This window comes from Coenobita brevimanus, chromosome 44 (genome assembly GCF_032717465.1).
Source record: "Coenobita brevimanus isolate Jiangsu-jjx chromosome 44, ASM3271746v2, whole genome shotgun sequence".
In the NCBI taxonomy this organism is placed as follows: domain Eukaryota; kingdom Metazoa; phylum Arthropoda; class Malacostraca; order Decapoda; family Coenobitidae; genus Coenobita; species Coenobita brevimanus.
Window position 1 is genome coordinate 45,436,292 of NC_136997.1, and position 27,680 is coordinate 45,463,971.

General features: G+C 42.6%; 4 protein-coding genes and 1 pseudogene across 4 annotated transcripts in view; 2 read left to right on the forward strand and 3 right to left on the reverse strand.

Moving 5' to 3' along the window:
* twin (CCR4-NOT transcription complex subunit 6-like twin) overlaps positions 1 to 9,788 on the reverse strand; it is a 177,426-nt gene extending 167,638 nt beyond the window's left edge. Inside the window, exons 1-4 of the mRNA XM_080271125.1 lie at positions 9,707 to 9,788; positions 6,059 to 6,190; positions 4,318 to 4,504; positions 675 to 850 (exon numbers count right to left, since the gene is read on the reverse strand). Coding sequence (XP_080127251.1) covers positions 675 to 850; positions 4,318 to 4,504; positions 6,059 to 6,182 — 487 coding nt within the window. The 5' untranslated portion in view covers positions 6,183 to 6,190; positions 9,707 to 9,788. The remainder of the gene's footprint in view (positions 1 to 674; positions 851 to 4,317; positions 4,505 to 6,058; positions 6,191 to 9,706) is intronic.
* Positions 8,551 to 8,669, reverse strand: LOC145398258 (5S ribosomal RNA; annotated as a pseudogene).
* A 4,071-nt stretch (positions 9,789 to 13,859) lies between the features above and the next one.
* LOC145398137 (UPF0488 protein CG14286) lies at positions 13,860 to 17,722 on the reverse strand. Its single transcript, XM_080271081.1, has 4 exons — positions 17,674 to 17,722; positions 16,206 to 16,404; positions 15,208 to 15,342; positions 13,860 to 14,199 (listed from the first exon to the last, which is right to left on the reverse strand). The coding sequence occupies exons 1-4, from the start codon at positions 17,689 to 17,691 to the stop codon at positions 13,868 to 13,870; spliced, it is 684 nt and encodes a 227-aa protein (XP_080127207.1). The 5' UTR covers positions 17,692 to 17,722; the 3' UTR covers positions 13,860 to 13,867.
* Positions 17,723 to 24,471: 6,749 nt separating this feature from the next.
* LOC145398079 (uncharacterized) lies at positions 24,472 to 25,338 on the forward strand. The gene is made up of 2 exons (XM_080271034.1): positions 24,472 to 24,763; positions 25,130 to 25,338. The coding sequence occupies exons 1-2, from the start codon at positions 24,472 to 24,474 to the stop codon at positions 25,336 to 25,338; spliced, it is 501 nt and encodes a 166-aa protein (XP_080127160.1).
* Positions 25,339 to 26,445: 1,107 nt separating this feature from the next.
* On the forward strand, positions 26,446 to 27,439 carry LOC145398081 (uncharacterized). Its single transcript, XM_080271035.1, has 3 exons — positions 26,446 to 26,454; positions 26,629 to 26,851; positions 27,249 to 27,439. Exons 1-3 carry the CDS (start codon positions 26,446 to 26,448, stop codon positions 27,437 to 27,439), a joined length of 423 nt encoding a protein of 140 aa, XP_080127161.1.
* The last annotated feature ends 241 nt before the right edge of the window (positions 27,440 to 27,680 follow it).

Here is a 27,680-nt window from a genome sequence, read left to right on the forward strand (position 1 = left end):
TATGAAGGGGGAGGGGATATCAGGTCAAAAACCAATTACTCCCGCTATATAACCAAAAACATGTAACCTGTGTGGCTAACAGGGTATATGCACCAATCAGAATGGGGGGGGGGGAATATGGTAGCTACCTATATTGTTATTACAGGAATATGTAAATACTTGGCATATTAGTTATAGGGTCAATATATGGCATAAATCTTTCTGTTCAACATGCTATGATCAGCCAAGGGTGGCTGAGTGGTTAGCATCACTGACTACGAAGCTGCCGGCCCATTAGTGCCTGGGTTCAAATCCTGGGGAGGGCAGCTGGCATCACTCGACTCAAGTGTCCATCCACCCAACATGGATTCGTATCATCACACTGTATCGTTTATAAAAGCTCCAACATGCTTGCACATGTTGGCCTTGGTCACCTAAAGGCAGCTCTCCATGTTGCTCAATCTCTGGCAGCCTCCCCATTCAGTCCCTTATCCTTGGGGTAACACTCCATGACATCATCCTAAGCCATTTTTGGTTTGTCTCTTGCAATATTCATGCTTCTCACCTTCCTTATTGCTTTCTGGACTCTACTTCATCCCACCTGCAGGTGGGAAAAAAGGCAAGATGATGAAAAAAGAGCATATAATGAGGACTCACTGTATTCACCTAAAAAAACAACTCAATCTTCAGCTTACCTGCCAAGTTGTCGAGCATGTATGAGAGAAGCTTGAGGGTACCGTTGCTCTCTGAGTAAACTGCCTGGATTTCCATAGTGAGAGGATTGCCCTTAAGTCCAATGTTCTGCAGGTTAAATAGTTTGCCAATCTCATAAGGTAGGACGCGAAGCTGGTTGTTGTTGAGTAGCAGTTCCCTGAAACAGAGCGAGGACAACAATTATTTAAGGTGTAATCATCTATCATCATCAGCAGCAGCAGCAGTAACATCATACAGCTTGCAAATATGGCTGTTATTGAATAGATAATTCTTTAAATATGCAATTCCCTCACATTTCTGTTTGCCACATTCTACACTTTTTTTTTAGCGCCTTAAATAAATGCTGGTTCCTTGAAAGCAGTGATAAGAAACAAGGAAGTGAGCATGGAAGTGAAAAAGTTACTACATGGCAGTATTGTAATACCAACTCTAATGTAAGGAAGTGAAGCTTGGATGTTGTTGGAAGGACACAAGTCAAGAGTGAGAACAGTGGAAATGAGTTACCAGTATCTAAGAGGACCCTGTGGAGTCACATGGAGAGACAGGCTGACAAATGAGGATATAAAGAAGCATTGTGGTGTGGATGTGGATGTGATAAGAAGCATTAGGAGGAACACACTGAAGTGGTTTGGCCACGTGGAGAGGATGGAGAGTGATAGACTGACGAGGAGAGTATACGTGAGTGAGGTAGAGGGAGGGGGAGGCAGAGGATGAAATGGAGGGATGAAGTGGAGAGATATATGAGAGAGGGAGGTGTGAGTTGGGACCAGGGCAGTGAAATGATGGGGGACAGGACGACGTGGAGGTGATTTGTTTGTGGCCACCCCGTGCGGGATTGAGGCGTATGGCAATAGATAGATAGACAGATAGAATAAATGCAAAATACCCATGTGTTTCAGACCACCTGATATAAGTCCTAGAATCCTTAAGTACTGAAACTTGAATTGGATTTGTCCCAACACAGGTGGTATCGAACCCATGAGCCACTTCACTCCACATTACTGAAAAAAGGAAATCAGCTGGTGACCTATCCATCCATTCATCATCATCTAATCCTGTGTTGCCCCATGAGGAGCGTAGAAGCCCAGGGCTAGGCAAGTTGGTCCTGACACTTAAGATGAGAGTAACCGGCATCACACATCCCTGAGTGTCATTACATGAGCAATAAACCCCAACTATCTCTTGGATATACACCTGCACAGGATCAATCCAACTTGAGTGCCTTAATTACCCACTAAACCACCAGGTGCCATAATTTAGTATATGGTTACCACTCAGGAGAGTTAATGGTTTCCTGGGTTACAGGAAACCACTTGGCTTGTCACTCGGTGTAGAGACCATAAGGCAGCACTATACTGAATGAGTGGATGATGAGCACCCCCAACTTCCACAAAGCTGGTTCCCCCACATAAGATATTAATTTTATTTATCAAATACATTGCTTAAAATTTGCCATACAATCACCTACTGAGGTTTGGCATACATTTCACCAAACGCTCTGTCTGAAGGAGAGAAATAAATGGAGAACAAATTCGATGCATACGTGGGGTGAACTCTTTTTTTTTTTCAGAGCCATGTAAATAAAAGGCTGAGACAGACCCCACTATGAACATGAAAAATGAAATCAAGCCAGCAAAGAAACTGCTGACAAATTGTAAACAGTCTTCATAGATTACCAGCTCCTCTCTCTATATATATTCAAGCCACATTTACCAGTTCTAAAAGGTGGCTGATCCATGCACCTGAAGATGAGTACTTTCAGTCACTGAAGGAGTGGCCTAACTCACTCTACAATACCCTACCATATATGAACAGTATATACAAAAAAGAAAGCATTATCAAGGAGAAAAGAAAAAATGAAGAGGGAATGATGAGAAAGCAGTGACAAGGAAAAAAAAAAAAAGGGGATGGGGGGGGAGAGCAAAGGGAGACCGAACTGAGAACTGGAGTGAAACTTAGTTCTAGGAGGAGTTCAGACACACGAACTTCAGACAAAGGACAAAGAGATGACACAATGGACGGAGACAGATATAAAGTAGTTTTCCCATTACATTAAGCCTTTGTATTTAGCAGTACTGTACAGTATTAGAATTACTGGCTCCTTTTTCTTTTTCTTTTTTTGTGGCTGAGTAAAACTTAAAAAAATTCACTAGTTTTAGGTGTATTCTGGGATACCAGTAATGCAACAAAGTTTGCTGACAATCTCAAAGTACTTTTTAACCCTTTAAACGCGGATCGTCGCGTTTGCGACGCTCGGCAAAAAGGACATAACGGCGGAGTGTCGCGTTTGCGATTCTAGTAAATTTTGAATAACCGCGGGCAGGCAGGCTCCAGCTGGTATTATCTATCAGTACCACCACCCTTTAGCTACTTTTAGCACACTTGACCTTTGTACCACTGACCTCCGTTGTTGCCAAGTATCGCGTTTTTCCCCCGTCCCCCCCCCACCACGGCCCCTGCCAGCCTGGCTGTGATACATGGCAGCGCTCTGAGTGCTCAGAACTGTAAATCTACGCTCTCCTCTCACAAGCAGTTTATGCTAATAGGAAACGCTTGTTTCCCCAGTTGTAACACTAGCTTTTTTTCTCACGGTTTGCCCCTGTTTAGCGTCAGTTTACCGCAGGCTTTCAAAGTGACATTATGGCGAGTTCTAGCTCTTCCGAGTCAGTGCAAGCGGCCGACAGGAACGAGAATAAAGTGACGGGCGTAAGGCAGAATAAAAAGCGCGACGTGGTGATCTTTTGGGAAGTAATATGATTGAAAATAATGTAGTATACATATTTTTAGCTGTGAAAATGGAAATGTTTGTTGAGTGACGGGAAGACCGCCGCCGCGCTGCATGTCAGCCGTACGCTCCATTGACTTTAGCCTTATTTGCAGTGCTTATTGTACAAATACGGATTCCTAACTACCTTTACGTTGTAGTATAAAGTTTACTGTGACAGAATGAGGCTGTGGTAGAGGGGAAACTGGGTTGCTGGAGGTGTGAAAGTGAAGATTTGGTTACCCAACTTCGCAAGTCTCCACAAGTCCTTGGGTAGTCCACGAAGGCTCAACACCTGTCTCTGGAGAAAGCTGAATGTAAGTACTATCTGCAATACCAAGTATAATGTTCTAGGGTTAATCTCTGATTTTTGGCTAATATTTTCCTACAGGTACTCATACCGCGATACAACCCCGCCACTCGGGGGGGTGCAACTGTTCACGGCCGCGTTTAAGGGGTTAAAGAAGCAGATTCTAATATCTGGTAATGCTTTGGTGCACTACAAAGGGTTTTCATGCCTCTATAGAATTAAACTATGGCTGTGGGAGCCATTTACTGGTATTAAGAATTTTACTACAGTACTTCATAAAAACTTGTTTCTTGCAAGTGTCCATTCGGGTAACCCCCTCAAAAAGCTTGGGCTTACATTACACAGTACTGTACTCATATGAAAAGAATTGTTAACTTTAGCTGGGAGGTTAGGTCAGGCTGGAGATGCACAAAGGCAAGGCAGGATACACACCATACTGTAAAAAGGGGAAGAAAGGAGCGGGAGAGAGAGAGAGAGAGAGAGAGAGAGAGAGAGAGACGGTTGATGGAAACGACCAGTAGAGGCAAGATGGTTTACACATTTCACCCACCTGAGTCGCGTTAATTCTCCAATTTCGGCTGGGAGGCTGCGAATTTTGTTACATGAGAGGTCCAGATACATAAGGTGTTCGAGGCGGGATATTTCAGCGGGAATACGAGACAGACAGTTGTCATTCAGGTACAGAGACGTGAGGTGCTGCAGCCGCCACACTGCTGGACTGATGTTTCGGATATTTCCTGTGATGTAGATAGCTAAGGTTAGTGATGGCTCCAAGAAACAAACAAATAAGAAATAAAGCCAAACACACACAAAAATGGAGACAGACAGATGGATGCACATGATAAATCACCACCAAATGATGAAGTATAATAAGTCTAACTCAGTCCTGTAAAAATTTAAGTAACAACATACAACAGATTTTCATTTATAAGCTATTAACCCCTTCAGTACCATGATGCATACTGGTACTTTCTTCTTATTACTTCCACATCATTCTACTCAGCATCAGAAAGAGCCTCATAATTACTGAAAGGGTTCATGAAGGCTATAGCCTACCTAACAATTTCTGTTTGAAAAGTCACAGCAATGAGGCACAGTGGCCAGACACACTTTTAAGGTTGATTCACACTACCTATCGTGTCTCCATTCCACCACGGATCATCTCAGTTCCATCAATATTCTAAATAATCAAATGATGGTCCAGTACTGTCACGTACCTGGTATGCATCGGTCCCATTCCTTGACTTTCTCTGGAAGAATATTTGAAAATGACTGGCTGGTGCTGAAATGAACAATTAATGCAAGCTGCTCAAAGCCAAATTAAAGAGGCAACAAACCTAATAAACTGCTTTGCATACACTGTGCATAGTCATGATGATGGTATACATTTTGGGCAACTTTGATGAGACAGCGACGATCCGCAAAGGAACAGAGACATGATATACAGTATACAGTAGTGTGCATCAGCCCTTACTTTCATCATGGGTTAAAAAAAAAGTACAGTAAGCCCTATGACTGAACATTCGCTGATACGGTATGATCGTAATACTTTAGCACCTTCACTTTTTTTCACATATGATCACTAAAAGCAGTGATGAGAAATAGGGAGGTGGGTATGAAAGTTCAGAAGTCATTGCATGATAGTATTGTGATCCCTACCCTGACGTATGGAAGCGAGGCATGGACCTTGCAAGAGGGGAACAAGTCAAGAGTGAGAGCAATGGAAATGAGCTGCTTGAGAGAAGCATGTGGAGTGACATGGAGGGACAGGCTGATGAATGAAGAAGTGAAAGAACGTTGTGGGGTGGATGTGGATGTGGTTGAGAAGATTAGGAGAAATACACTGAGGTGGTTTGGACATGTGGAGAGAATGGAGAATGAAAGACTGACTAAGAGGGTGTATGTAGGTGAGGTGGAGGGAGGGAGAAGGAGGGGAAGACTGAGGATGAGGTGGAGGGATGGAGTTGAGAGGTATAGGAGGGAAGGGGGAGTGAGCTGGGGGGAGGGTAGTCAAATGGTGGGTGACAGAGCGACTTGGAGGCGTTTTGTCTGCAGCCGCCCTTTGCGGGATTAGGGCCTCGGGCTATAAATAGATAAATAGATAGATTGCTACAAAGCCCAGTTTCTCACTATACAATCGTTAGGGTACAACACTAAATTTGCTACACAGCTGATTTTCAAAAACATATCCCAGTCATAAAACATGGGATGCTGTAAAAAGTTTGGAACAATCTTACACTCTCACCTTCTAAGTGTTAATAATACGGCTATAAAACCATAAAAGTACCCACCTGTTATCTCAAGTTCTGGCCAGTAAGACTTCTTTCCGGCGCCGACCTCTTCCTGACCCATAATGGTGTGTGTCCGCACCCGGTGGGGCTTTGGTTCCTTTCCTTCCTTAGGAGTTCTTGACATATTTCACCCTGCAACACAAGAACACACTGAGCATTTACTGTGCTTATGGACAAAGTACGTACATCATCAGCATCACCATCTTTGTTCAAACTTGTTATAGGAAGGAAGATATCATGTTATGGTGATGTGGTTTCTTTTCTTCCTTACAAATTCTTGAATATTTCACCCTATAAGCACAACATACTACATGGGCTCTAATTCCATCCAAACAGTCTTTCATGCCTTAGCTAATCATGCATCAAGTACAGTAGCTAACTCCCTAATGTATAAAGTACCAGTAGCCAGGTATGTTAAGAATGTGCTTAAAATGAATTACTAGTACTGACTTTTAATCCCTTCACCAGCTTCTCTTCCAGTTCTGTTTCTGGATCCTTCCCTCTACACCCACATGGGAAAGAGAGATGACGATGATCATGACAATATGTCTTTCCAGACAAATAAACCAGAATGTTAGTATCATAAACAAAATGAAAATATCTTGCTGTAATGATGAGGCTAATTTACATAGTGCCACAGCTATCATACTGGATTCTGCCATGCTATTTAACCTAAACACTTCACACCATATTGAACATGAAACATAAGAAAGGGAAAAACTAAAGAAACAATGCAACTCACATCCAAACTAGAAATGATACTGTATAATATTTAGCTACAGATTCGCCTCACGCAATGGAAAATTAACTTATCAGCACTTCATTCCTTCCTTATTCCCCCATATGTTATGTATACAGATATTTTGGTATACATTAAAGTTATTTTTGTTTTCAACTGATGGAACTAGGCCACTCCCACAACTTTAATGCACATCTGCAGGTGAATGAAGTTCTATGGGCCTTAGCTATGAGGCAAGAATAAGTCTCCTTGGTTCTTAGTTAAATCAGCCCTCTAATCTCACTAGTCCTTGTCATTACTCAGGCCGAGAGGGGGTTAGAGATCTCCGGAAGGTTAAACTTGCTATAAAATTAATCCACTTCCTTGTGATACTTAACAATGCAGTGGGCAATGACTTTCAAAACTTGGTGATGTGACCTTTTAAAAATCTAACAGCTAATCATTACAATCAAATAACTTCCCAATACTGATCAAGCAGGTTCCTCAAGTTCAAGGAAATATCATTAGCAATACAGTACATAATCAGCCTATACAGTATTGGATATATATATTTCCATAGGGTATCCCTTTATATCACCCACTACATGGACCTCAAAGTCACACTGGAAACATCATCAGCCAAGCTTTTCTCATTAGCTACGGTACATAACTAGAGTAAACTGGGTTAACTTTCACAGGCTCTCCATGTACTACTCACATACCCTGTAACTGTACGAATCCAAAATTCATAACAACTCTAATTCCTCTCGCATATATTACCCTGAATGCCATTTTTGCCCAAACTTGTTAGCTCCTTGAATCAGATGATGTATCGCATATTTAATATGTTTATTCATGCTTGGCTACCGGTACTTGTGCTTGCAGACAATTTCTGATAAGATTTTTTTTCTTCTTTAACTGAAAGGGCTATTAAAAGCTGTGTCTTGCCACTTTAATTGCAAATTTCTCCCCTAAACCAAATAAATTTGCCTCTCGATACTAACAAATATATAAATGTCAATAATTAAAGGAGTTAATTTCCTGTAACCACATCCAATTTTTTGTCCTATGTATCTCAGTTTCCTCCAACTACTGTATAAACCTAAATAAAAACTGTAATGGTATCATCTGTAATGAATGATAAAAAAAATAAATAAATAAATAAAAATAACTCTGGATACAAAGATAATGCTATTACAGTATTCCATTTTTTTCAAAGAATTAACTTCCCCCAATACAGTATCCCAAATTTCCTTGTAGCTAATCAGGAATATCTGTAACCAACTGCCAATCAATAAAAACTCAGTTCTTTCTACAGTTTATTGCAATTTCTCCTCCGCTCATTACTTTAATTGAAGATTAATTTCCCCACAAATCTCTGATTTTCCTTTTTTCCCCAAGTAAAATCACAAATGGTAACTGGATCTCTGAGGAATAAAAAAATATATAACTCAATTGCTTCCACAATTACAGTCAATTCTCATCAACTTACTTCATCTAAGTTATGGATCAATTTCCCCAAAGCATTCCAATCCTTCTTTCCTCCATTTATAATTTCAAAAAATAATCAAGATATCTTTGAGAGAAAAAAAGAAAATATAAAAAACCCAATTCCATCCACAGAGTTCACTTTTCATCCTTATTTCATTCATTCATTCATTCACTGCCAGACGCCATGTATCCCAAACGGGGTGGCCCAGGGCTGAGTTAATTGTTTTACAGGGAGGGGCACTAATCCTCCACCAACCCCACCTGACACGTAGGGAGAACATTATGCCAACAGCATCTGGTGTTCCCATGCGGTCACCCATCCAAGTACTAACCAGACCCAACGTTGCTTAACTTCGCTGATCGGACGGGAAGCGGTGTACTCAACATGGTATGGCCTTATTTCATCTAGATATATATTTCACTTAAACACCTCCACTTTTCCCCCCAAACCATTACCTTAAATGCTACCAGTAAACAGAACATAAGGAGCCAGAAATCCCTAAAACTCAGTTGCTTTCATAAAGTCAATTTCCCCAAAGCACCTTCAATTCAGACTTTCCCCCCCAACTATAAGCCTAATCCCAAATAACAATCAACATCAGTGAGGAACCTGATCCACAAAAAACTTATTTCTTAGCCAGAGTTCATGTCAATTTCCATCAACTCTGTACTTTATATTGACAATCATTTCCCTAAAGCACCTACACTTTATTTTTTGTTTTACTATACATGTAAATGGCAAATGGAGAATCTGAGAAGCAAAAACCCCATACCAAGAGCTCAAGTACTTCCACATACCATCATCCTCTAACTCCATAATTCACCTGCATGTTAATTTACCCAAAGCTCACCTAATTTCCCCTTTCCCCTATCCACGATCTTATATGATACACAGATCATCTTTTAAGGAACCCTCCAAATCAATAAAAACTCGATTACTTCCATGTTGTATGTCCCAATTTCCCTTGACTCCGCAATTGACCTGGCGATTTAAATCCTCCTACGCTTCTCCAATTTCCCGTTTCTTGCAACAGTAACCTCAAATAATGACTCGAAGACCTCTGAGGAACCCGAAATTGATTAAAAACAAGTTATTTTCACGATATTCAAGCTCAATTTCCCCTCGACCCCGCAATTCACCTGGAGATTAATTTCCCCTACGCATCTCCAATTTGCAGTTTTTCTCAACCATAATCCCCTAAAATCCCCAGAACCTGTTAACATGTCAATCTATTGGATGCTCCGCGCCCAAAAATTCATAAATAAATGGGGAGAGAGGAGCAGGTAAGGCTGGGGTGAAATCAGCTGATCATCACATAACCTTCGTAAACATTTTGGACCCGACCAGTCTGGCGTCTGTAATTTCCTATTTTGACCCATTTCACCCTTATTTAGCCACTATAGAGGCCCAAATGAGGGTTGTGACACGCTCCCATTACCTGCATTTAATATAGGGTCACTTTCCACCGAAAATCCAAGCTGATGTGTTCAACTTTCTATGAGATTTGTGCGTCCTTCTCTGCAACACAGGGAAACAAACAATCATGGAGGCTGTCTGGTCTGGGCTTCCTATTGGTCCTCTCGGCCGCCATGTTTGCTCCAATAATCCCGCGGCCATTTAAATAAGCCTTTTAACAAGAAGTTCTGCTGCTTATCCATTTAACTGCCATGGTTGTTTCATCTATTATACTTTGGCTTCTATCGAACTTACTCTATTCAGCTGCGGGAACTTTGCGCAGTCCAAAGGTTAATCAAGACAGTCTCCCCTTCTTGACGGAGAATTCCTCTCGGCTGCCTCTTCATTACTAGAATTCCCCTCTGCTCAAGACTAGTAAAATTCCCTTCAGTTAGGACTAGTAGAATTCCCTTCAGCTAAATACAGTACTATTAGAATTTGCCTTAGCTAACTACTACTAGAATTCCCTTCAGCTAAAAGCTGCTTGTATCCATCACAGCTCAAGACCACAGGAATTCCCCTCAGTTGAAACTACTAGGATCTTCAGCAGTTGAAGACTGCTAAATTTCCCTCATATGAGTGCCACCGTGTGAAGACATCTTTCAGCACCTAGTCAAACCCTTTAGACAAGAGCTGCAGTGGCACCTGATAGTTCCTTACAGTATCATCGTTTGCAGCCCTCACTCTGCACAACGCAACCTTCCTCCCTTCCTGCACCCCCACCAGGATCAAACCACCCATCTATCTTTAGCCAGAAGCTTTAATATTGTAGAGTGTGGCCACAAATAAACCACCTCCATGTCAAACTGTCCTCTCCCATCAGACTATCCTCCCCCCAGCTTACACAACCCTCACCCACATACCTCACATTCCCTTCACCTTATTCTTAGCCTCCTCCTCTACATCACTCACTCTCCTAGTCAATATATTTCTCCATTCTCCCCACATAATCAAACAGTCTTTGGGTACTTCTAATGACGCCATAGCTGGGTATCTCATGCGCCTCCCCCTCCACTTCTCCCCTTCCACTTCACTCACACACACACACTACTAATCAGTCTCTCATTCCTCATACTCTCCACATCACCAAACCATTTCAGATACCCCAAATAATAACACCTCAGAGTATCATATTTGCATTAGCCCTCTCCACTTACCACAGCACTGGCTTTTGGGAGGGCTCAACAAGTCACTCACAGGCACTGTGGCATTCTTAGTCCAAAATCTAGGGTCAAGTAACCCTCTCACGGTTGACCTGACTCTTCTATTCTATTCCTACTAATGCTAGATGATTTTATTCACCTAAGAAGGAGTCTGAGAATATTAATGCTACCACCATTAGCCTTTCCAGGGTCAAGACACTGCCCTCTTTTTCACTTAGTTGAGATGTACTAATGATAAGCCTGCACATGGTGGCTGAAGCAGCTGCAACATTCACTCAAAGCCAAACCTTATATTTCCTTGCAACTTCTCATGAGGAAGGACCACGGTCCAACCCTGACTTAGCAAGGGCACTGGTTCCATTCCTGGCATATGTACTTGTAGGATGGTCCCACAGAAGCAGCTTCTTACCTGTGGTTGATGGATCTGTTCAACCAGACAGACTGGGTTTAAGCAACAACAATAATTCAGCTAAGTGGGAGTCATATGAGGCTGACATGTTACCCTACCATCATTCTTCTTCTGCTCTAGGTGTAAGTTGCCTTGCATGGTGTATCACTCCATACTAACATGAGTATACACAGCTGTAGAATATCCACTTTCACTGACCCACACCATCATCATCATCACCCCCCGAAGGTATACTAGGACTGCTGTTACCATTTCAAAAGTAATAACACTATGCATCCCCTTAAGGAATCCCCACACTGAGGTTTGGCATAGTACAGCTGATCTTTTCTGTGGACTGGGAGCTAAACTAAGTGTCCAGTATGTGGCTGGATGTTGTTGGGACAGAAATAATCTATGCTGTGTAATAAGATGTGTAAAAATGTGAAAGTTTGGGCTTGGACTTTGACTCTATTTATTTGTGGTCGTTTCCTGCATAACACTGATAAGTATGTGCCTTGTTACTCAGAATGTAGCCACACTTCACCAGGCTGATGATAGCTAACTATCCACCAACTACCATTCTGAAAACTACATAAAAGTACCTCAGCATTTAAAAGTGTGCATAACTTGTGAGTGTTTCCAGTGTACTGAATGTAGTAAGCATGATTGTGTGGCTTATGTCACAGCATGTTGTTGACTGTTTTCCCACTTCTGTACTTCTTTCCCTTGTTTCTGGATCCTACCTCATCCTATCATTCGATGGGAAAAAAATCAAGACAATGATGATAATAATGAGGTAACAATAAAAGGTATTTAAGACATATATGGATCTGTAGAAAGCATACAAAGCAAACAGAGAGGGGTTATAAAATGTTTTTCACACCTATAGTGTAGATAAGCTGTTGAATGCTTTTAACCCCTAAAACGCTGATCGTCGCGTTTGCGACGCTCAGCCATAAGGGCAGGACGGCGGGTCGTCGCGTTTGCGATTTTAGTATATTTTGAATAACCGCGGGCAAGCAGGCTCCAGCTGGTATTGTCTATCAGTACCACCATCCTCTAGCTACAACTAGCATACTTTACCTTTGTACTACTGACCTCAGTTGTTGCCAAATATCGCGTTTTCCCCCCGTACCCCCCCTACCACGGCCCGGCCAGCCTGGCTGTGATACATGGCAGCGCTCTGAGCGCTCAGAACTGTAAATCTTCGATCTCCTCTCACAAGCAGTTTATGCTACTAGGAAACGCTTGTTTCCCCAGTTGTAACACTAGCTTTTGCCTCTGTTTAGTGTTAGTTTACTGCAGGCTTTGAAAGTGAGATTATGGCGAGTTCTAGCTCTTCCCAGTCAGTGCAAGCGGCCGACAGGAACGAGAATAAAGTGGCGGACGTAAGGCAGAATAAAAAGCGCGCCGTGGTGATCTTTTGGGAAGTAATATGATTGAAAATAATGTAGTATACATGTTTTTAGCTGTGAAAATGGAAATGTTTGTTGAGTGATGGGAAAACCGCCGCCACAGTGCATGTCGGCCGTACGCTCCGTTGATTTTAGCCTTATTTTCAGTGCTTATTGTACAAATACGGATTCCTAACTACCTTTACGTTGTTGTATAAAGTGTACTGTGACAGACTGAGGCTGTGGTAGAAAGAAAACCGGGTTTCTGGAGGTGTGAGAGTGAAGACTTTGTTACCCAACTTTGCAAGTCTTCACAAGTCCTTTGGTAGTCAACGAAGGCTCAACATGTGGCTCAGGAGATAGCTGAATGTAAGTAATATATGCCATAAAAATTTTAATGCTCTAGGGTTAATCTATGATTTTTGGCAAATATTTTTCCACAGGTACTCAGACCCCGCTACAACCCCGCCACAGGGGGGGGATCGCGCGTACACAGCCGCGTTTTAGGGGTTAAGAGTGTAATGGTGGTAGTGACGCCTGTGTAAGAGTAGGTGGGCATCTAAGTGCTGGCTTGGTATCAGTGTTGGAGTAATACAAGGTTGTGTGATGTCCTCATGGCAGATCAACATATACAGTACAGTAGCAGAGTATATGGATGGGATTACCAGAGATAAATAATTCAAGTTATGGAAAGAGTGATTTGCTTGGAAATGAAATGGTGAAGGGTGGAATATCTCACATCTCATGTATGCATATGATGCTTTGTTGCTTGCCAATAACAGATATGACTTTGGCAAATTAAAGAGAGGGGAACTGGATGGCAGAGGACAGGCTGACATGAAGATCAATTTGTGGCCAACCCTTCCAGGATTAAGGCATCTGGCTATAAAATGACCATCTCACTACTTGTCTTCCTCTGTTTCCTTTACCATCTGCTTTCCTTTAAATAACTTCACTACAAAAGATTTTCCTACCACAAATAAAACACTCTGGACAGCAACAATGACTAATGATGAGTGGCATTATGGAAGCAAAAACTCTAACCATCTGATGGATTTAAATCATTACTGGTCCCATTCAGCAGGAGTGCCTTAACCCACTGGGACACCAGGTCTCACAAACATCTATACTGTACACACAATACAAATATGGAGACAACTGGTAAAGAAAACACCCATATACTTTAAAACACTGTAATATCAGCTAGGAACAGAAAAATTAAACTTAAAAGAGTTTCCAGAGGGCACAAACTTAAAATCAGCCTTACCAGATCTCACCTCTCCTGTTCTCGAGTCTTGCATTTCTTTTGAATCACTGGCTTCTGAGTTCATATTTTCTATCTCAGGTCTAGAATCACCTTGTAAATTATCACTTTCTTGATATGCATTTGACATTGTGAGACTGGGACTTTCATCTGTGCATGTGTGAGAATTTGTACACTCTTTTGGTGTTTGGCTGGAAGCGCTGATGGACTTCTTTATAAATTTGGACTTGCTTGGAACTTCACTCTTGGTGTTGACTCTTGGTGGTTCTGTGGGGGTTTTTAATATCATCATCATCACCACTGAAACAACCTTCTTTTACCAAGTGGCAGCATCTTCTACTGCAACACTACCTATACATCTACTCACCTATGTTTCTCTATCACACAATGCATACTATACTGTATAATGCCTGCAAGTATATGTAACTGCATGATCTACATCTATCTATAGCCAGACAATTTAGTCCTGGAAGGGCTGGCCTTACACAAACTGCCTCCAGGTCACCCTGTCCTCCCTCATCAGCATGCCTCACTCCAATCCACATCTCCCAACCTCATATACCTTACCACTCCGTCCCTACCTCTCATTTTTAGTCTCCCACTCCCCTCTACCTCACTTACATACATTCTCCTGTTTGGATGATCATATTAATTCAATCTGGACCTAAAATGTGCATGGACAAAATTCTACTTTACCCCTACTGCCACGTGACATTTTACATAACCTGCATGAAATCGTCCAATGTTAACTGTAAATATATAAAATAAGATATAGTTAGCCTGAAGGAATTACTGATACTGTTTCTAACCCCATACCCAAAACGAAATAAAAATTATCACCATTAATGAGAACAGGTTATGAATAAAATGTGTGCTGATGCAGTTGGTGCAACAGAGTGATAGAACAATACACTCCTTTCTGACTTCACTGCACCTTTATAGTGAATTATGATCAACCTAAGTGAAAGCAACTACTGCACTGTACTAAAGCCTTCAATTCAGCGACATATCTTTAAAAAAAATTTCTTCATATTACCAGATATGAACAGGTTCATTATGGAAATCCAACCTCTCTTGTCTGGAAAGTTTAAATAAAAAAAAAAAAAAAAAAAAAAAAAAAAAAATCCATACATCCATTAAAAAAAAAAAAAGTCTGGTAAAGAATACCATGATGAATACAACACCAGATAGAAAGGGTTACTTCCTCTACTAAATAACAACTATTAATACAACAGAAACTTGAAATAATGCAAGGACTACCTGTGTTAAACTCACCAATCTTTATCTTTTTCTCCTCCAGTGCCATTTTGCTACGATAGTCACCAAAAAGGGAGTGCATCACTTGCCGCTTCCTTATCATGGGGACTTTACTACTTGTCAATGTTTTGTGCGATTTGGCCAGCTCCTCCTCTGAAAATGTAATGAGAGTGAGATACAATACCCATTCCACTCCAACACAGTAATTTTTCCATAAATGAAGGACTGACTGGGAGGAATATAGGAGTGAGTTAGACGTGGAAGAAGAGGCATACCCGATACCCACAATGAGATTAAGAGTTGAGGTGCAAGTGTAGGTAAGGGTGGATAGTGGTATGTCATGGGAAGATGGGTTGTTAATGACTGGGGATAATCACACCTTGAAGACCTTTTGTCAAAGTCATCTCACTCAGAATACTACATCTGGCAATGAAGACACACAATTTTCCTATAAACTATTGATCCCTTCTGCTAGCACTGGGCAAACTCTTTCATTTTTCATTCATTCATTGCCAGACGCCATGTATCCCAAACGGGGTGGCCAAGGGCTTAGAGTTAATTGTTTTACAGGGAGGGGCACTAATCCTCCACCAACCCCACTTGACACGTAGGGAGAATGTTATGCCAACAGCATCTGGTGTTCCCAGGCGGTCACCCATCCAAGTACTAACCAGATCCAACGTTGCTTACTGCAGGAAATTATACTAATACAATAAAGAACACTGGATTAGCACTCTATATAGGGCTGAAACAAAATTAAGAGGTTAATGTTCCAAACTCACAAGAACTATTAAACCTCTGCTGAAGATCTTCCTGAAATCTCTACTAACCACCTTTGACTTATTCAAATCTAGTAACCCATTCACTCATGTAACTAATCTATGAAGTTTGTGATGTTATATTGCATCTAACTCTGATACTCTGTTATGTGTATCTGAAGCTGACAGAAATAGCCAAGCTCATTTGTTCAACTGAGATATGTCAGGGCAGCCCAAAACTGAAGACTTGCAACTCACGCTGTTTAGCTGGGCCTTTCTTCTTCAACATGGCCGCCTCCAACTGGTCAACACACCATCGCAGCTCCAGTGCAAACCTCTCCAGCACCGCCTCCTGGTCCTCATCCTTGCTGTTGTCTTCACTCACCACTTGGGGCGGCTTCGCACTGGAGCAAGGACCCTTCCTTGTTGTACCAGGTCCAGGGGCCTTTCGTGCTTTCTGAAGTTTAAGTCATCATTTTATTCAAATTAATATCAATAGTTATTACTATTTTATGATATAATACCTGCAGCTTGTTTCTTATTATTTACCTACCCATACTGAACCCTTCAACACACACTCAAGAAGGATGCCTTCTCACGGTGGCAGTAACATACCCTAACTCAGCAGCAGAGCCACTCAGTTATATTATACATCCCTTGAAAAGGAAATGCCGGATGCAAAAGAACAACAACCTACAGGGCACTGGGCTAACATCAAGATGAGGCTGAAGGCTTACCATTAAACATTTTTCAAAAGTTACCAGCACTTTCATTTGAAAAAAAAACTGCATCACAATATGTTAAGTCAGGTACACACAATGAATTTTTGTAAACCAAGCAAGACTTCATGGGTACCCTGTACAGTTTGGCAGGTTACCAGTACCTGAAAATTCAGTACTGTAGAGATACCACTCTGTTCACATCAGTCATGACAGCTAACCTGGATGTGTATGGCTCTTGACCATATGATGGCATAAGCCACATCATAGGTAGCATAAGACGCTTCAATGCACTTCTATGTAATTTGTATTGTATATTATACCTTAACATTATAAACTGTACACTAATACAGTACACCCTTGTAGTACATCGATTTGCAACATACAATACACCAAGTATTGTACAAGGTGGGTGACAACAGCTGTCTAACCTTAAAACACAACATCTATACATAAAACACAGTCTGATGGTTGAAAGTGGGTCAAATCTGGTCTTTTCACTATGTATGCTGTGTTCACCTGTATGAAACTCCTCTCATGGAAGGCATCTCTTCCAGGCTGTTCTTTTCCTCTTCTGGCAGCATCCCTGACATCAGTGAAGTGGTAAATGGCGGCTCAAGCACCTAGCAAGTGCTTCATTCTGCAGTAAAAATGCCACGACAAGAAAAACACCAGCTTGCGGTCCACCTGCTTCACGTCCAGTTGAACCTATGGTTGCAACCACCACCACTATTACTACTGCTACTATTACTACAAGTTACGTTTATGTCAGTCTTAATATACAAAACTACCAGCCACTCACCCTGGGAACTCTGGTATTCTCTTTCAGCAAACGTCAGACCACACCACAAAACCGAGTGAACCACGGAACGTCAAACCACATCACTAAACCAACAAATGAATCACTGCAGCCCGAGTGCTTTGCTATAATATCACAGTACATTTACAAATTAAATCTCTTGTACTGTTAAAATGATCACTGATAGACGGATATATTGATAAAATACCTGTCGTTTTGGAGGCATGGCGTAAATCTCCTCAGTGTTTTGATAGGCTCTTTAATCTTCTCCTTCTTCGTTGTTGTGTTTACGTCATTGGCTACCTCGGAACGCAGACTGAATTAGATACACTGGATCGTTCGTGCAGAATAATATATTTGGGGGTTGCTGGGAGTGAAACTAATGCACATACCACCCAGTGAATATTGTAAATCGTGATTTATCTTACTACCTATGAAAGAGAAAACGAATAAAGTAACCCTTGAAAGAAAATGGAAATATATAGGGCCAACCTTCTTAGATTTTAGACATTCATGTTGTAATTTCCAAAAATAAGAGCACATGCCATATTCTACTCATTACTTCTTGCCCATCGCCGATATCGCACCCTATTGTTGGGGTCTGTACTGAATGAGGTAGATTCAGGGCAAACAAACAATCTATGATTTATGAATCAAGTCAGGTGCGGGTCAGGGGTTGGGTTCACTATCATGTGGCAGGGGTAAACCAGCTCTGTTGTCGGGCCCTGCTGCTGATGTCGCTGATTGCACTGCACAGTTGACCCTCGTGTGGTGTGGAGCGGTGAGGATCTGTCCCATCTCTCCTTGAGGCTAAGATACAACTAAATGTGTGTGTGAGGATGAGTAAATTGTAAGTGTCGTCCTGTCTCGGTTACCTCCCTTTCTTTGGGGAAGCAGCCTAGGTATATAGTATACACTGGGGTTAACCTTGGTGTGTAATTCACCGGGTCGGTCAGGATCACTTGATGGTCGTGATCGTCAGCTTTTACCCTCCCGGAAGGGAGCTGAGAGCTCATATAGTCCGATCTAAGGGCAAGGCTGTGACCTTCACACACGCACACACCCATCCCCTTGCTCAAAGGGGACAGTAACCACCCACTTCGTCAGTGAAACTTTTCGCAACCTGAGCGAGGCGCGAACTCCCGTCCACCAGTTGGCAAGCGGGAACGTTACCACTGTGTGTGTGTGTGTGTGTGTGTGTCAAATGTACATCGATTATTAGTACTATTATTAGCACGATGGAAGCTACACCACTGATTAATGCAGTTCTGCAAGTTACGTATGTCAGAAACCTATAGCAGAGAAAAACGACGTGGGCAACTACATTATTTAAAGCTATAATGTACAGGTCAGAATTCTACAGTAGGGAAAAAGTGACCTCCGCAATTATTAACTCTCTCTCTCTCTCTCTCTCTCTCTCCCACCCCCAGACGCTTTCATTCCGTATGGCGTGGCCACAAACAAATCACTTCCGTGTCATCCTGTCCTCTGTTATTTGGCTGCCTTCCCTCCAGCTCACACCTTCCTCTTTCCATCCCACCACCTCATCCTCAGTCACACCCTCCCAGTCACCTCCTCCATTTCTCTCACTCACTCTAGTCAGCCTCTCATTCTTCATCATCTCGTCGTGACTAGCATCATATTCTAGTGTTTATCTCTTCCTACAGCTCACGATTTGGGATGGAGAGGTGGCAGTTATAGCCCAAGTTAAAGTCTATATATCTATCTATTGCCGGACGCCTTAATCCCGCAAGGGGTGAGCACAAACAAATCACCTCCATGTCACCCTGTCCCCCGTCATTTCATTGCCCTGCTCCCAGCTCATACCCCCCTCTCTCATATAGCTCTCCACTCCATCCCTCCATCTCATCCTTGGCCTCTCCCTCCCTCTCCCCCCCCGCTCCATCTCACTCACATACACTCTCCTCGTCAGTCTCTCACTCTCCATCCTCTCCACATGGCCAAGTTAACGTGAAGTGAGTATAGTAAGGAAGAGGCATCAAGGAGCTTCATGTGACATCAATACCTCCACAAAACTATCAGATAACCACTTCCATCCATTAGAGTGAGGGGAATGAGAGCAAGTCTCGTATTTCCATTGAGAGACTGACGAGGAGTGTATGTGAGTGAGGTGGAGGGAGAGAGAGGGAGGGGGAGGCCAAGGATGAGATGGAGGGATGGAGTGGGGAGGTATATGACAGAGGGGGGTGTGAGTTGAGAGCAGGGTGGTGAAATGGTGGGGGACAGGGCGACGTGGAGGCGATTTGTTTGTGGCCACCCCGTATGGGATTGAGGCGTCTGGCAATAGACAGATAGACAGAGAATATTTTAGAGATGATCTGCAGTGTATGCTCTGGTGTGGGTTATATTACTAAGGAAAGTCAAAGTATTTTCGTCTCATTAATTCCATCAGCATCTCTTTAGTTTGTCTCTCCGTTGCAGTGTCTTACCCTCACTCCCCGCCTGTGCCTGTCTCTCTGTTATCGATCGTAAAGTCTTTTGAGGTACTACTTGTCCTGTAACTCTCTCTCTCTCTCTCTCTCTCTCTCCCTCTCCATCATCGTCCTCGTCGTCTTCTTCCTCCCAGGTTAAACTCTCAGGTTGCTTCGTAGGCAGTCAATCCGATCACATTCAAGATAGAGTTCTGGGAAGGCGTGATTGGCTATTCCTTCTTAGTACGAATGGAGGCAGAGAGAGGAAAAGGAAGGAGGTAGGGGAGGGAGGGAGAAAAGGGGGATGGAGGGAGAAATGGGGGATGGAGGGAGAAATGGGGAAGGGGAAGAGGGAGATGGAGATGAAAAGAGAGGAAAAGGGAGAAGAGGGAGAGGACGAAAAAGGGAGAGAGAGAGAAAGAGAGAGAGAGAGAGAGGGAAGGGGAAATAAGAGGGGAGGGAAGAAAGCCCCCCCCTCTCTCTCTCTCTCTCTCTATCTATCTATCTATCTATCCACTCCTCCTCTCTCTCTCTGATCACCCTCCAGTTACCGCCTCAAATCAGCTTTCCTCACCATTCATAGCTCTGCATCGGAGTCTCAAGCCTCATTCACACTTTCATATTTTTCTGCCACACTGCATACTGAGAAGCGGCGTGCACCAAAATAGGAGAGAGGTATGGACAGCAAGGATGTACAGAGGCAACAGGCTGTACATTTAGAACAAAGTGTACAAGAACAAAGAACAGAAGAAGAGAGGATAACTGAGGTAGAACAGTGACTACACTAACAGAAAAAGAGGATTAGAATTCACTAGGAATAACAGAACAGGGAAAAAAATGATGAAAATTAGGGGAAAATAACAATAGGAAAGTTGTACAGTTAGCCACACATGCACCTGGGACAGTGTCTGAATGGCGAAAGTCTAGCTACAATCGCCAACGTTCATACATCACAGTCACTTGGCCATTTCAGCTTATTACACCTTCCTTCACTCATGTCAACGCCACTAGTGTACCAAATTCTAGACCTCTCCTTTAAACTGATGCTGTACCAGATATACATGTTGCCAAATGTACAAATAGAGTAAGGTGTACATTAAGAAGTGTACAGTAAGAACAACGGTTGCAGATCATCACTAGGAAATAAATAAAGAAGTTGTACACACTGAGCAAAGCATTACTGTACTCAGGGACGAACATAGGGGGAAAAAGTGCTAAAAATGTACACAAACAAGATGTAGAATTAATGTAAAAAAAAAAAAAAAAAAAAAGAGGTCACTGGCAGAACTATACTGATCTCTAAGACCTTTTCAGCACTTCTTCGTGACTAGCATCACACTGGGGTATTAAATTACTTACAACTCGGCATTCAAGATGGAGATGGAATTGTAGGTCTAATTTTAAGTGGTTAGAAGAGAGAGAGAGAGAGAGAGAGAGAGAGAGAGAGAGAGAGAGAGAGAGAGAGAGAGAGAGAGAGCAGAACCAACCCCGTCATTGGATTTCGCGGGATAGGAAGGGAGATTAGCCTCCGTGAGAGAGAGAGAGAGAGAGAGAGAGAGAGAGAGAGAGAAAGATACACGTGTCATCGGATTTAAAGAGAGAGTTACATAGAGTTACATAGATACACAGACCACACAGACCTTACGGTCCCTACGAGGTGGTCCGGCCTTAATCCTAATATAGTGCATAGGAGCAGGAGAAAAAGATAGCACAGCAGAAGGCTCTCTCCCCCACCCTCCAGACCCTCCGGCATTTGCCGTACAGGAAACAAGAGAGGAAGTAATACCTTGCAGGAATGAAAAACCTGAAGGAATTTTATAGGATCGGCAGAAAGTAGAATAATATGGAAAAGGAAAATTTGGGCATACAGCCACATACTTACTCTATGCATGCAATTTTTTTTTTTTTTTTTTTGTTAATCAAAAGATGAATAGAATGTTTATCTATTATTTATATTCTATAATATTGTCTGTGTCTAATAGACACATGAATGCAGACGCGAATATGCAATAATTGCTCCATCCTAACTAAACGATACCAATTGCGTCGAGATACATGTCCAGTCTCTTTTTAAACATATTTATGGTACCACTTTCAATTACATTCCCAGGGAGTTTATTCCATTCGCTTACAACAGAGTGAGAGAGAGAGAGAGAGAGAGATTAGCTTTCGAGATATGGTAGGAGAAAATTAAACACGATATCGTCACCCGTCATATCAGTCTGAACTCTGAGATAAGGGCACGGATTCCAGGTGACGTGGTAGGCTCCGTAAATCCTTCTCTTTAGCGATTTATCCTACATATTACATACCTTAATATTCTCCTTTAAGATCTCGTGTTCTACTTCCTCTCCTTGACTGATTAAAAACGTCTTGTAGTGGAATGAGTACAATAGTAGTAGTAGTAGATGAGACGATGATATAGTGATAATCATCATCATCATCATCATCATTATCATCATCATCATCCGGACCTCCTTTCCCACCCAAGGGCAGGGTGAGGAAGCAATAATAATCATAATCATAATAATAATAATAATAATAATAATTATTATTATTATTATTATTATTATTATAATCCTACTACTACTAATAATAAAGAAATCACACAAGGCTATAACACTGTGAAGTTTTTTTAATGCTTGTTTTTTGTTGGTGGTAAACGTGCGCTACACACACACACACAAACACACACACACAAATAGGCAGCTTCTAAACTATTATTATTATTATTATTATTATTATTATTATTATTACTATTATCAAACCTCCACTCCATGACCAGTAGTAAGGATGATAAACACTGATTCTTACAAGGATACTGATAATATTATGATGATATGGTTATTGATGGTGATAAAGGTAATGACAGTGGTGATAATAATGGATGATGATGATGATGATGATGATGATGGAGGGTTATTATTATTATTTTTACCACTACTACTACTGTCAACTTATTATAATTACGTAATCATCATCATTTTCACTGCCGTTACTGAGGCAGGGCAAGATGAAGCAGGAAATGATGAAGAACAGCGTATAGAAGGGAAGGGAAGGGAGGGAAAAGGCAGAGCAGAGCAGGGCAGGGCAGGGCAGGGCAGGGCTGGGAAGGACAGGAGCGGAAAGGCAAAAGATATTGGAGAAATGTGGTGGGAAGGGCAGGGCAGAGGACAAGACAGGGAAGGGCACAGCTGGGCAGGGCAGGGCAAGATAGCATAGGACCAGGTGTTAGGGTGGTGCTGGGAAGGGAGTGTGGTAGAGGGAAGGAGAGGGAGGGAGTGTAGTGGGGTGAAGGAGGGGATGGAGTGTGGTAGGTGGATGGAGAGGGAGGCAGAGAGCTACGTGCAATACAAAACCTACTCACCCAATGGCAGAAAAACTAGTCTGAAAAACTGACCTCGAGAGAACACAGATTAAAAAAAGAAAAAAAATCACACACAATAAAAACAGTTCCTCTTTTTGCATCAGGGAGCTGTAGCAGATGAGCGAAAGACGACGATGAAGAAGAAGAAAAATTAATAAAAATAATGAATAAGAAATGAACATACTGATCAGAAAGCAAGAAAACTTCACGTCTTCCACGTATATCACTTATGATTTCAATTCCTCTCACCCTTTTACGCCCACTCCCTATCCTCCTCCTCCTCCTCCTCCTCCTCCTCCTCCTCTTTCTCTCTCTCTCTCTCTCTCTCTCTCTCCAGAATATCAGGTTACTTAAAACAAGAAAAGAAAAACAAATGTACAAAGTGACCCAGAGGTGATATAATACAATCAAAAACCATCTTCGTCAAAAATAATTAAAATACCAGGAACTTACAATTTAAAGAATCGTGTTTTTATCTTTATATTCTGAAGGTCTTATGATCGCAATCTGGTTCGGGTCAGCCATCTTTTCTTTTCAGGAGAATAGACAAAGGGAAGGTCAAACTCCCCCACAATCCACAATACTCGAAAAAACAAAAGAAAAAGAAAACCAAGCTTCAAGTGTTTGAGGTTTTGCTATTTTATGGAACTGAGTCATAGGTTTGGAGGAAAAAAGGAAATAATATAACCAACAGACAGCAATCGACCAATAGGGAGCCGAGACGAAGCATTCAAGCATCCTCCTTCCCGCTCATTGGCCACTTTTGTTTACGTTCCATTACACAAGCCGTATTTATAACACCTGGGACGGGCCTGCGCAGTACAGTCGCCTGAGGACACCTGTGAGATCAACCATTACTCTGCCTTCCCGTGACACAATCAGGTAACCACTACCACCACCACCACCCAGGGCCGAATCCAGCACTTTGGAAACGGGGGAGCGTGATTTCTTTCACCCAAATTAAAATGCATTACTAATTTGTTTTAATCACTGGAATGACTCTGTAATAATATTTATCTATTATTTCGCTTTTGAGAAATAACACTTCTAAGTAATAATTGGTTGGCTGAAAATGGGATGGGCCTACCCTCCCCAAGTCCACCGCCCAAATCGGTGCCAACAGACGTGTGTTTTACGTCTGAACCTCTGGAGTGCACTGGTGAAAAATTTATTGTCTCACCCCGATGTTTCTGCCCCAAACAGATACATGGCGTTGCTCCGGTGTGTACTGCTGTGCCTTGGGATCGTGGCAGCAGCAGGAGCAGGAGTACCTTCAGACGTGGGCCTTCCTGCTGAACCTTTAGAGTGCACTGCTGAGGAATACGACTCAGCGTGGAACAGCATGCCCTCGAACCACCTGCGTCTCTTCTACCAGCCGCTACTGACGCAGGAAGTGGCAGGGCTGAGGGAGATAATAAACGACGCCAGTATGGTGAAGTGGTTTGTGGAGTGCATCGTGGACAACGTGGCCTGTAGCAGACTGGGCAAGGCCATGCAGTGTGAGTATTTGGTTTTGTAGTGTCTAAATGGGATTAACTATCATCATCATCATCATCGTCCTCGTCGTCAGTGTCAGCATTATCAGTATTAGTATCTCCAACCCCATCGCCATATCACACTGCTACTATCATCATCATAACCGGCCTGTTTTCTAATATTTCACAAGGGATTTGTCAGAAATGTACTCAGAATTAAACTCACATACCGCAATGCCTTCTCACAAGAAACAAAACCATCATCGTCATCACCATCATCATCCAAACTGTTTCCCAATAAACACCATAATGATAATGACAAAAATGGCTGACGAGGATGACAAGACCGATGACGATAACGGTAATTTCCTTTTCCCATTCCGTTAACAGACTTCGTAACGGACACTAACGGTCAGGGATGGCTGGAGGAGAACCAATGCGTGCGGCGCCGAATCAGAGTTGTCCTACACGAGCTTCACTGCCGGTACCATCCCCTTGCCGAAAGAGTCAGGACACAGGTCAAAAAATTGCGCCAGTTTGACATCTTCGCCTATTATTTGGGGTCGAATGTGGATTGTGGCGCTGCGTCGTCCGTGTAACAGCAAGGAGGAGATGAAGAAGGTGGGATGAAGGAGGCGGGGAAGGAAGGGCAGAGGATAAAGGAGGAGGAGGAAAAAATGGAAGAGGATGAAGGAGAGGAGGAAAAAATGGAAGTGGATGAAGGAGAGAGGGGAAGGAAGGGTAAAGGATGAAGGAGAGGGGGGGGCAGGAAGGGTAGAGGATGGAGAAAAGGGGACGCAGAAGAGGGAGGAAAGGATAAGGAAGAGGGAAAGAAGGGTAGAAAAGGGGAGAAGGAGGGAAGGGAGGCAGAGGGTGCAGAGAAAGAAAGGAAATGTATAGATAAAAGGGGGGGGAGGAGAAAAAATGTAGGAGGTGAGGGGGTGATGACAAAACAGTATTATAATTCCATGGAATTATTTTGCTAGTTATTAAAACTTCTCAAAAAGTCGTATGTTGAGTCCACTGAGGAGGAGGTAAAGGGGTACACACAAACAAAACACACACACACACACACACACACACACACAAAGGACACCCATGATATTCGCCTCCACCCCAACCGTATTCACCACCCCAGTGCATTCTGTTGTGTAGAGGTCAATTGTACTAGGATTTAGAGGCGCAGTCTGTAAGACGTGTATGGTTACTAAGATAAAATGAAAAAAAAAATATATATATAGTCTTTCTTTTATTCCTATGGCTGAATTAAATACAGGTAGCCTAGGTACACACACACCCAACCTCCCACCCACACCCACACACACACACACGCACACCACAAAACACAGCCATAAAGACAAACACATACCACACAACATAAAACACACACCCACACGTACCGACTCGCACACACCCAAGTTCAACTCTTCCCTAACACACACACACACACACACACACACACACACACACACACACACACACACACACACACACACACCTCACCCATACAAAAGGGGAAAAAAAAAATCAGCAAAAACTCTATCCCTTGTACCTCACGTAGCCCACCAAGAATAACAAAAAATCTTAATCGTGTTGTCCTGTTCATGGCCAGTGTGGTTTTTAATGGATGAGATGGGTGTGTATATAAATGCTGGACAGGGGGCCTAGGTCGACAGTGTGAGCCGGAATTAACTCCACAACACAACATGGCACAGGTACAGTCCTTATCCTGGTTTCCACTCCCTCCTGTGGCGCATTTCTAACCCCCAATCTTAGAGGTTTTCGATTAAGTTCATCTATAATTTGTCAGGCCAGATTAAAATACTCTGGCATCATTCGAAGTAAAATATATGTGTTGCTCTTTGATGTGGTGACTTGCCTTGTTACAGGTACGCGTGGTGGTGTCAGTGGTGTTGGCAGTGTTGGTAGTGGTGTCAGAGGGTGCAACAGGCAGGGGTCCCAGCTCAGTGGTGGAAGCCCTACGAGCACCACTTACCAACATGCCACTAGCCACACTATTCGGCAACATGAGGGAACGCAACACCGTCACTTACTACGTGGAGTGTGTTATTGATGAGGGAGCTTGTAACAACATCGGCAGGGCTTTGAAGGGTGGGTGATAATATATGTTCTTAGCCTGAATAATGTAGGGTTATGGAAAGGCTGCGAAGTTTGAGTTATATCGTCTGTCCCAAGCTAGAAAAAAAAATAAATAAAATGTCAGTACCATACGACACTGGAGCCTTCGTAGCAACACTTCGTTAACATTGATATGTGTGTTATTTACGTCATAATATCGAGTTTGCAGCAACAGTCACCATCACCATCTTTGTCATTACCACCACCACCACCACCACCACCATCTCAACCTCTCCTTACCACCATCATCCTTGTCACCACCACCACCACCACCACCACCACCACCACCATCTCAACCTCACCATGCCACCACCATCTTTGCCATCACCACAACCACCACCGCCACCACAACCTCTCCTTACCCCAACAGAAGTGGTTTTGGATCAACGCGCCACCCTGCAGCTGTGTGGTGGGTGTGACAGATGCCAGAGAGAGCGGGTACAGTACGTCTTGGATACTCTGAACCAGGACTACCCAGATCTGGCGTGTCGGATTCAAACTGCTCTCAAGTGGAATGGGATTTTTGGCTCCACTAACCCGTGCTCCAGAGTACCTGCCTAAGTTTGTTCTTTTCATATTTTTTATACTGTACTCCTAGCAGCTGTCTCTTACCAAAGCACATTTTTAGGAACTGACGGGTTTTATTTCTCAGGCCAATCTTTCAGCAGCTTCCGTACCCCTGAGTCAGTTCCACCTACTGTACTTTTCCAGACAAAACATTCCATTTTGTTCCATTGCAAATACGAAAATATTCGGTACATTTCTCGTGAACTTTCTGGCCCAATAACGTTTTATTCTTGAA